This window comes from Macaca fascicularis, chromosome 1 (genome assembly GCF_037993035.2).
Source record: "Macaca fascicularis isolate 582-1 chromosome 1, T2T-MFA8v1.1".
Taxonomy (NCBI): domain Eukaryota; kingdom Metazoa; phylum Chordata; class Mammalia; order Primates; family Cercopithecidae; genus Macaca; species Macaca fascicularis.
Window position 1 is genome coordinate 207,392,250 of NC_088375.1, and position 10,563 is coordinate 207,402,812.

The window sequence follows — 10,563 nt, forward strand, 5'->3', positions numbered from 1 at the left end:
ACCCAGGAGGTCGAGACTGCAGTGAGCTGTGATTGAGCCAACCTTGGTGACACAGTGAGACCCTGTCTGAAGAAAAGAAAAAAGTGCTCACTTCGTCATATACTAAAATTGGAACAATACAGAGAAGATTAGCATAGCCCCTGTGCGAGGATGACGTGCAAATTCATGAAGCATTCCATATTTTTATTTTAATAATTAAAAAAAAAAAAGAATTGAGGCTGGGCGAGGTGGCTCACACCTGTAATCCCAGCACTTTGGGTGGATCACTTGAAGTTGGGAGTTTGAGACCAGCCTGACAAACATGGAGAAACTCCGTCTCTACTAAAAATACAAAATTAGCCAGGTGTGGTGGTGCAAGCCTGTAATCCCAGCTACTCAGGAGGCTGAGTCAGGAGAATCGCTTGAACCGGGGAGGTGGAGGTTGCGGTGAGCCGATATAGTACCACTGCACTCCAGCCTGGGCAACAAGAGTGAAACTCCATCTCAAATAATAATAATAATAATAATAATAATAATAATTGAATCAGAGGACACCCAGCTGGTGTCTGCTGCTTGGGGTGTGGGGAAAAAACCCCACCCACACATCTGGTCTGTGGTGATTGTTGCGTTGAGTGAGAGAATAGAAAAAGCGGGCCAGGCGCGGTGACTCACACCTGTAATCCCAACACTTTGGGAGGCCGAGGTGGGTGGATCATGAGGTCAGGAGATCAAGACCATCCTGGTTGACACAGTGAAACTCCATCTCTACTAAAAACACAAAAAATTAGCTGGACATGGTGGTGGGCGCCTGCAGTCCCAGCTACTCAGGAGGCTGAGGCAGGAGAATGCCGTGAAACCGGGAGGCAGAGCTTGCAGTGAGCCGAGATCGCACCACTGCACTCCAGCCTGCGTGACAGAGTGAGACTCCATCTCAAAAAGGAAAAAAAAAAAAAAAAAAAAAGGCACATTAGGTCGTTTTGGTTTTTTCTTTCCTCTTAACTGTGTGGCAGGTTCAGGCCACAAAACAAGCTATGCTGCCACCTCTGATTATATGATCCAAAGATGCAGCGTTGCTGGATGTATCTGTGTAAAGATGGATAATGATTCTGTAGGGAGGAAAAAAAATAGGATTCTGTAGAGAGTCTCTGGAAGTCCACACAGGAGATTTGCAGTTAGGATTCTTAGGATTCTGGAGTAAGGCTATGGTTACTGTGGTCCCTTTGGGAAAAGAGGCCCTGATGTGCCACTGAGCCCCAGTAGTGACTATGCATCTCACCACTGGATGCCAGGTAGCTATACATCTTAAGTTGGGTATTATCAGAAAGGTAGAGCAGCAATTCCATATGTGATGGAAGCCGGGCACATTGGCTCATGCCTGTAATCCCAGCACTTTAAGACCCCGAGGCAGAAGGACCACTTGGAACCAGGAGTTGGAGACCAGCATGGGCAATGTAGTGAGACCTCCATCTCTAAAAGAAATATAAAAATTAGCTGAGTGTGGTGGCACATGCCTGTGGTCCCAGATACTTGGGAGGGTGAAGTGGGATGATTTCTTAAGCCTAGGAAGTCAAGGCTGCAGTAAGCTATGATTGTACCACTGCACTCCAGCCCGGGCAACAGAGTGATACAATCATACCCTGTCTCTAACAAACGAACAAACAAACCAACAAAACAACAAAGAGGCTGGGCACAGCGGCTCACACCTGTAATCCCAGTACTTTGGGAGGCAGAGGTGGGCGGATCACCTGAGGTCAGGAGTTCAAGACCAGCCTGGACAACATGGCAAAACCCCATCTCTACTAAAAATACAAAAAAAATTAGCTGGGCATGGTGGTGCGTGCCTGTAATCCCAGCTACTCGGGAGGCTGAGGCAGGAGAATCGCTTGAACCCGGAAGGCAGAGGTTGCAGTAAGACGAGATCACACCACTGCACTCCAGCCTGGGGGACAGTGCAAGACTGTCTCAAAAACAAAAACAATAACAACAAAAAACAAAGAACAAAACAAAACAAAAAATATATGATGGAAATGGTATATTTAAGGCTGAGCAAAAGGGGTCTAAAAGGCATGAGTAAATTAAATAAACGGGGAGCTCAGAGTCCTGTGGCACTCAACTCTGTCTCTCTGGGTTTTCTCCTTGACCCACATATATGGCCTCATGGAGTGTTCCCAGCAACCAACAGATAATGGAGGAAAGGAGTCGAACCCAATTCACAGATAAGTCAGTATAATATTTTGGTACCAGCTGGAAATGGACCACTCTATTACAGCTCCAGTTGGGGGTGGCCCTGAATAATAGTGAATCCTCCCAGGGGGCAGAACTAGGAGTAGTATACCGTGTTGTTCCCTCTGTATGCAGAGAGAGAGAGAGAGAGAGATGGACTGAGGTACAGGCATACACCAATTCCTAATAAGTGGCCAGTGTCTTGGCTGGTCGGTCAAAGGCATGGATGGAACAAGATTGGAAGATTGGGAATAAGCAGGTGTGGGTTGGGGCATAAGAATGAACTCTGAATGGACATAAAGCACGTGGATCTCTGTGTCTCATGTTAATGCCGACCAGAGATCACCTGCTGCAGAGGAGGCTTTACAGCCCGATGAGCAGGATGTCCCATCCCGTGGACGTCAGCCAGCCTCTCAACTTAGCCCCACTATTGCCTTGCAATGGACCTATGAGTGTCTATTGCAAGGTAAGGATGGGGGTTAGAAATGAGTCCAACAACTTGGGCTCCCTCTCACAAAAACCGATCTGGCAATTGCCAAAATGTAGCCAATCTTCCAGAAGCAGGTAGCAATATGGCAAAATTGCTCAATGAGAATAGCCAGCCATCTGGTGGCAGGTCAATTATTTCAGACCCCTTCCACTTGGGAGAAGGCAATGATTCATCCTTACCGGAATTTCTATGTTTTCCAAATGGAGGTTGCATTTCTGACCTATAGTGCTTCAAGCATCACTAGCCAAAGGCTTTAAAGAATGCTCAGTTCATTACCTAGGGCCAGAGGACCCATCTTGAAACTCAAGATGTATCATGATGGCCACACGAACACAGGCTTCACTGGTCTTACCATATGCCCATGCCGCAGAAGCAGCCAGCCTGAGAGACAATGGAACAAAGTGACTTAATTTCTAAAGTTCTGGGGGATTATAAACAGCATATGGTGTGTCACATGACTACTGTGGGATTGGAAAAAGATCATGTAAATAGAGCACTTTGCACAGATCCTGGCATGCAGCAAGTGCTCAATAAATGGTAGGTGTTGTTTATCAGTTGGATTGAAGGGTGAAAGGCCTGTGTGCCCCAGGGGGAGCTGGTGATCAGGCTTCACTAAGCCCAGTATGGCCGTAGCTGTCACCATAGTGTGACATGCTTTGAATACCCTTAGGGGCTCCAAAAGTCCTCAGCTTGAAGTGTATTTTTCTGCCAGCAGGCAGCACACAAATGCTTCTGCTGGGCGGAGCTGGGAGAGAGGGGAAAATGAAACTGCAGAGCGCAGGGGCTGGGAGAGAGGGGAAAATGAAACTGCAGAGCGCAGGGGCTGGGAGAGAGGGGAAAAGGAAACTGCAGAGTGCAGAAATAGAAACTCCGGCAGGGATTGGCTGCCTGGGGTGAGACGTGGGAGGATCCGCAAGTGATGATAAAAAGCCAGCCTTCAGCCGGAGAACCGTTTACTCGCGGCTGTGCCCATCTATCAGCAGGCTCCGGGCTGAGGATTGCTTCTCTTCTGTCCTCCAAGGTAAACTCAGGAGCTATGAAGTGTGGGCATCAAGCTGCCACCCTCTGCCAGGCTGCCTACCTGCCTGTAAATCTCATGTTCTGAGAGCCAGGAGGCCCCTTCTCCAGGGAGCAGCATCCCTGGGTCCCTTTTAGTGCCCTGGGCTGGGACTTGTCTAAGAGGATGGGTTGGAGATTTTAGGGAGACTGGATACAAAACCCCAAGAGGCATGAGACCCAGGTTACAGGTGCAATATCAGCGATCTGTGGCCTTAGCCCTGTCACCTCTTGGAACCTTAATTGCTTCCTCTGTAAAAGGAAGGTTAAGTTGCCTTACCTGCTCAAAGGACTGGATGATTTTAGAAGCCCCTTTATTATAGGATCCAATGTGACAGTGAGTTCATCTTTGAGGATAGATGAAGCCATCTGGAATGGTTGTTAAAAATGTGGGCTTTGGGGCCGGGGCCGGGCGCGGTGGCTCACACCTGTAATCCCAGCACTTTGGGGAGGCCAAGGTGGGCAGATCACGAGATCAGGAGTTCGAGACCAGCCTGGCCAACATGGTGAAACCCCGTCACTACTAAAAATACAAAAATTTGCCGGGCATGCTGGCACATGGCTGTAATCCCAGCTACTCGGGAGGTTGAGGCAGGAGAATCCCTTGAACCTGTGAGGCGGAGGTTGCAGTGATCTGAGATCACGCCACTGCACTCCAGCCTGGGTGACAGAATGAGACTCTGTCTCCAAAAAAAAAAAAAAAAGTGGGCTTTGGGTATTAGCCAATTGTGGGTTTAAACCCTGACTTTTCCATGACCTGGCTAGGCAGCCTTGGGAATATTACTTAACCTCTCTGAGCTTCAGTTCCTTACCTATAACATGTGGTTGATAACAATGGTACCGACTTCATGGTATCATTATAGATACACGTGGACTGCATGCCATAAAGTGCTAAGTACTCAATACTTGAGAGGAGTTTCTTGTTTTTCTTTTTAATTTAAGGAAATGGCATTGAGCTGACAAAGGTCGCGTTAGAGGTGAGTCTGAGGGCATACGCATTTTCCAGTTTTGTGGTATAAAGGAAAGAGCATAGGTTCTGAATTTTGACAGTCTTGAATGTATACCCATGTTGCACAATTTGCTGTGTGACCTTTATCCCTTGTGATATTGTAAAATATATTTTTTCATCCCCCAGTTGCTGGCATACAACTCCTAAAATCCTTGGAATCTTCAAAGTGATAAATATCTTTTGAGTGTTAACTGTCTAATAAGTTGAGTGATGGCTGGCATTTCCTCTGGGGAGGGGAGAGGGGCTGAAGGTAAAGCTGATTACCAATGGGCAATGATTTAATCAGTCATGCCTATGTAATGAAGCCTCCACAAAAACACAAAAGGACAGGGTTTGACGAGCTTCCAGATAGCGGAATACAAAGAGGCTCCCAGTGGGTGGTGCTTCTGGAGAGGAATGAAAACTCCATGCCCTTTCTCCCATACCTTGCCCTGTGCATCTCTTCATCTGCAGCATTTGTAATATCCATAAGGAATCAGTAAATGTGGCTGGGTGTGGTGGCTGACGCCTGTAATCCCAACACTTTAGGAGGCTGAGGCAGGCAGATTGCTTGAGCTCAGGAGTTCAAGACCAGGCAACATGGTGAAACCCTGTCTCAAAAAAAAAAAAAAAAAAAAAAAAAGCTGGGTGCGGTGGTGCATACTTGTAGTCCCAGCTACTCTGGAGGCTGAAGTGGGAGGATCACTTGAGCCTGGGAGGCGAAGGTCGCAGTGAGCTGAGATGGGGCCGCGGCACACCCGCCTGAGCAACAGAGTGAGACCCTGTCTCAAAACAACACAAGATCAATTTTTTTTTATAGAAAGAAACCAGTAAATGTAAGCAAAGTGTTTCCCTGAGTTCTGTGAGCTGCTCTAGCAAATTAATAAAACTGCAGAAGGGAATTGTGGGAACCCCAATCTATAGTCAGTCAGAAGCACAGGTAAAACAACCTAGGGCTTTCAATGGGCAGTCTGGGGGACTGAACCCTCAACATGTGCGATCGGCCACTATCTACCCATAGTGGTGTCAGAATGGAATTTGGGGACCCTCAGCTGGTGTTCACCAGAGGACTGATTGCTTGCTTGCTGGTGGGGAGAAACCTCCACACATCTGCTATCAGAAGCCTCTTGTACAGTGAGGGAAACTGAGTTTCTTTTTCCACACACCCTTCCGTACTTTCTTTCTGAAAAAAATTAAATCGATGTGAGGCCAATGTTTGGTGCCTGTAGATATTCAATGCATTGTAAGAATGAGTTTATCTTAAAAAAAATTTTTTTTAAGCAAATTCAATGCGTCAGGCACTGTTCAAAGTGCCGGGGATACAGCGTGGAACAGTTACTAAATTCACAAGTACCCTCTGAAATAGACTCTATTAATACCCTAATTTTAGAAATAAATAAACTGAAGCCCAGAGAAGCAAAGTACCCTGGTATCCTGCCCAAGGTCACTTGGGTACAAGGCCAAGAACAACCACAGTCATGATATTGACATCTGCGGTAAACACCGTGCGAATCCGCACACCCACCGGTTGGGGCAGGGACATCTCTGCCACTGATGCGGAGAGGAAACGGATTCCCGAGGCTCCTGAGAGGGATCCTGGATTCCGTTCACCGCACCTCGCTGCTTTTTACTGATTCAGTCCGAATTGGAAGGGAAAACAACGGAGCTGATGAGCTCCAAAAATGGTCCGGTGACCATCTCCCTCTCGCCTATTCGCAGGTCTAGCGACGGAGCCTGCGCGCGGCGCCACCATGCGGCAGAAGGCGGTATCGCTTTTCTTGTGCTACCTGCTGCTCTTCACTTGCAGCGGGGTGGAGGCAGGTGAGAATGTGGGTAAGGGTGCAGGTAAGGATGCAGGTAAGGGTGCCGGTAAGGATACAGGTAAGGGTGCCGGTAAGGATGCAGGTAAGGGTGCCGGTAAGGATGCAGGTGAGGGTGCCGGTAAGGATGCAGGTGAGGGTGCCGGTAAGGATGCAGGTGAGGGTGCCGGTAAGGATGCAGATGAGGGTGCCGGTAAGGGTGCAGGTGAGGGTGCCGGTAAGGGTGCAGGTAGGGATGCCGGTAAGGGTGCAGGTAAGGGTGCAGGTAAGGATGCCAGTAAGGATGCGGGTAAGGTTGCTGGTAAGGGTGCAGGTAAGGGAACAGATAAGGGTGCAGGTAAGGGGACAAGTAAGGAGGCAAATAAGGGTGCTGGGGGATGGGAGGAGGGTGGGATAAGGGAGAGAGTTTCAGGGTCCCGAGTGTAGAGATTCTGGCGTGCTTCTGTAGAGACCCTGGCAGGGTTCATTTCAACGGACAGTGCAGGGTTGGTGTCGCCAGAGTCCCAGATTCAAATCCCACTACTCTGTTCATTCCTCCATCCTACCGAAATTTATTCAATGCTAGTTCTGTGCCAGGCTCGGCGCCCAGGGAAAAGTCCCTTCCGCTCTGTGAGGCTCTCTGAGTAGGAGAGCGGTGGCCCCCGCCTCCAGGAGTGGTCCTGAGCATCAGACACAGAGCAGGGGACCTCTGCATTCCACCCCAACACCCCCACTACGCTTTGTCTGCTCTCCTGCAGGCAAGAAAGAGTGCTCGGAGAGCTCGGACAGCGGTTCCGGGTTCTGGAAGGCCCTGACCTTCATGGCCATCGGAGGAGGTGGGTCTGGAGGGGGAGAATCTCGGGCAGGTGGGGCGGGCCTCTGCCGAGGGCGCTCCCTCACCCGCTCCTGTTCCTCCAGGACTCGCGGTCGCCGGGCTGCCTGCGCTGGGCTTCACCGGCGCCGGCATCGCGGCCAACTCGGTGGCTGCCTCGCTGATGAGCTGGTCTGCGATCATGAATGGGGGCGGCGTCCCCGCCGGGGGGCTAGTGGCCACGCTGCAGAGCGTTGGTGAGTGCGGGGCCTGGGCCCCTGGTAGAACGTTCTTTAATATTATTATTTTCATCATACATATGGGGAAACTGAAGCACTCAGGAATTAAGTAATTTACTCAAGCAATTAAGTAGTTTACCAGGAATTAAGTGATTATTTATTTATTTTGAGACGGAGTCTGGCTGTGTCACCAAGGCAGGCTGAAGTGCAGTGGTGTGATCTCGCTCACTACAACCTCCGCCTCCCGAGTTCAAGCGATTTTCCTACCACAGCCTCCTAAGTAGCTGGAATAACAGGCACACGCCACCACACCAGGCTAATTTTTGTATTTTTAGTAGAGATGGAGTTTCACCATGTTGGCCAGGCTGGCCTCAAACTCCTGACCTCAGCTGATCCGCCCATCTCGGAGTCCCAAAGTGCTGGGATTACAGGTGTGAGTCACTGTGCCCGGCCAGGAATTAAGTAATTTACTCAAGTCTCCCTGCTAGTTTAGACCAGAGCCTAGATTCTGACCCAGTCAATATGATGCCAGAAACCCCATTCTCAGTCTCAAAGGCTGGGTGCCTCACTGATGCTTTGGCCAAATCACAACAAGCCTCAGTTCTCTCAGCGGTGCGTTGGGGTGATCATCCTCAGTTTAACGTATTTTGAATCTGCTCAATCTCAGAGACCACAGTAGCAAAGAAATGTAGAGTAACTCAAATCAATCTCACACCAAATGTGGTCTTGACTTGCACTTTTTGAACACCATGGAGGGAACAGATAGAGCTCACAGTGACTCTTCTATCTATCGATTGATCAGTCTACTGATCTACTTATCATAGATAAAGGTCAAAACAAGGTCTCACACAGCCAGGTTGGAATGCAGTGCATGATCACAGTTCACAGCAGCCTGAAACTCCCGGGTGCAAGCTATCCTCCTGCCTCAGACTCCCAAGTAGCTGGGACTACAGGCGCATACCACCACCACGCCAGATTTTTTTTTTAGAGACAGGGTCTCACTGTGTTACCCAGGGTGGTCTTGAATTCCTGGGCTCAAGCAATCCTCCCACTTTAGCCTCCCAAAGTGGGAGATTGCAAGCATGAGCCACTGTGCCGGCCCAGAGTGACTCATAAAAAATGGCCTCACTTCCCTCTCTGTCCTCTCTCCCCACCCTACTCCCACCACTCTCTCTCGCTCTGAGGCCTCCAAAATCCTGGAGAAAACCTGCCCCCGACAAACTTCCCTCTCTGCCTTTCTGAACCTTGCATTTTCTCTTCTCTCAATTCTGAATGGCAAAAGCCCAAAGAACCAGCCCAAAATAAGAGAGCCCTGCTCAGAGGGGGCCACACCCCTGCAATGGGAAGGGAAGAGTGTGGGCGAGCCCAGGGACACCTCTGGGCTATAAAATAGTTGTCCTCTCACATGCCACATAGCTGTGACAAGATGAAATGATCCCCGGCTTGTGAACCCCCCACACGCACACAGGGCTCCATGAAGGTGGCTGTTGGCATGATTAATAACATGGCATTTCCATGGCAGACATCCAGTGAAGGAGCCATTATTTTTGCCTTTTTCATCACAGAAACACATCTGTGATGTGGGATGTCAAGGCAAGGTAAAAATGGGACTCACTTTGTGGTAGTGCCATCCCCTCTCAGGGCCTCTGTTTCTCCATCTAGAAATGAGGAGTTGGACTCAACCAATGGTTTCCAGACATCTGGATTCCGGGGCCTGGCGCTTGGGCCCCACTGACTCATCTGTGTTTGCTTTACAGGGGCTGGCGGCAGCAGCATCGCCATGGGTAAAATAGGTGCCCTGCTGGGCTACGCCACCCACAAGTATCTCGATAGTGAGGAGGATGAAGAGTAGCCAGCAGCTCCCAGAACTCTTCTTCCTTCTTAGCCTAACTCTTCCAGTTAGGATCTAGAACTTTGCCTTTTTTTTTTTTTTTTTTTTTTTGAGATGGGTTCTCACTATGTTGTCCAGGCTAGAGTGCAGTGGCTATTCACAGATGCGATCACAGTGCCCTACAGCCTCCAGCTCATAGCCTCAAGTGATCCTCCTGTCTCAACCTCCCAAGCAGGATTACAAGCATGTGCCGACCATGCCCAGTATCCAGAACTTTCTCTATCACTGTCCCCAACAACCTAGATAAGAAAACAGAATAAACTTCTTCCAGAAAACACTTTGTCCTGCTGTCAATCATGTTTGCAGTGAGAAACCCAAACAATCTGGCTCTGGCCTGTGCCATCCACACACCCCCATTCCCATTTTCCCTTCGAGTCAACCACAGCTCCTGGAACACAACCAGTTGATTTTGTTTCTGGGCCTTAGCAAATGTTGGTCTCTCTACCCGGAATGTCTTCAGAAGCTCATGTGCCTGAAAAACTCCTTTCTATCCTTCCAGACTCAGTTCAGACATCCCCTTCTCTGGACTCCTGCCTAGCAGGGCCTCCTGTTTAAATGGACAGACTCGATTCCACAGGGTGCTTGGGGAGGCAGAACTCAGTTTCTTCTCACTGAGAGAAGCTTCCAGGTACTTCTCTGATTAGGCAGAGATGGAGAAGCCAGGTCTCTATTCTCTCAAGAAGTGCTAGTGATCACCCTCAGATGGAGAATAAACTCAGCCCTTTGCTCTGAGGAAAGGGTGTAACAGCAGCTTTTCGAGGGCTCGGCAAGGCCCCCGTTTCCTCATAGGACTCTGGGGATAGGGAGAACAGTTTGCATATGGAGTTCATAGCCCTTCTGAATAGGAAGGAAAGGACAACCCAAACGCATAGGAAGCATTCCGTAAATGTCAGTTATGATTGATTAAGGACTTGCCTAAAACAAAGAGGGAACAGCCAAGTGACAACCAGGAATTAGATCATATGACTTTGGAGTCAGGGTTTACTCTCTGGGGCTCACAGACCATATTCTTCATTTCTTCCAAAGTTGGCACCAAATTAGGGTCTCTGCCCTTAGAAGAAGCCCCCTCCACTTATTCCCTTGGACA

General features: G+C 49.1%; 1 protein-coding gene and 1 pseudogene across 3 annotated transcripts; both read left to right on the forward strand.

Annotated features, from left to right (window-relative positions):
• The first annotated feature begins 85 nt into the window (after positions 1–85).
• LOC123570843 (U6 spliceosomal RNA) lies at positions 86–185 on the forward strand (annotated as a pseudogene).
• A 3,458-nt stretch (positions 186–3,643) lies between these two features.
• Positions 3,644–9,751, forward strand: IFI6 (interferon alpha inducible protein 6). Of its 3 annotated transcripts, XM_065526647.1 has the most exons (6): positions 3,644–4,725; positions 4,884–4,959; positions 6,456–6,557; positions 7,294–7,371; positions 7,454–7,603; positions 9,343–9,751. In XM_065526647.1, exons 3-6 carry the CDS (start codon positions 6,488–6,490, stop codon positions 9,435–9,437), a joined length of 393 nt encoding a protein of 130 aa, XP_065382719.1. In that variant the 5' UTR covers positions 3,644–4,725; positions 4,884–4,959; positions 6,456–6,487; the 3' UTR covers positions 9,438–9,751. The 3 variants fall into 3 exon arrangements, with proteins under 3 accessions (XP_065382719.1, XP_065382722.1, XP_045232723.1); XM_065526650.1 differs by lacking the exon at positions 4,884–4,959; XM_045376788.2 differs by lacking the exon at positions 4,884–4,959 and having other exon boundaries at positions 3,644–3,713.
• Positions 9,752–10,563: the final 812 nt, after the last annotated feature.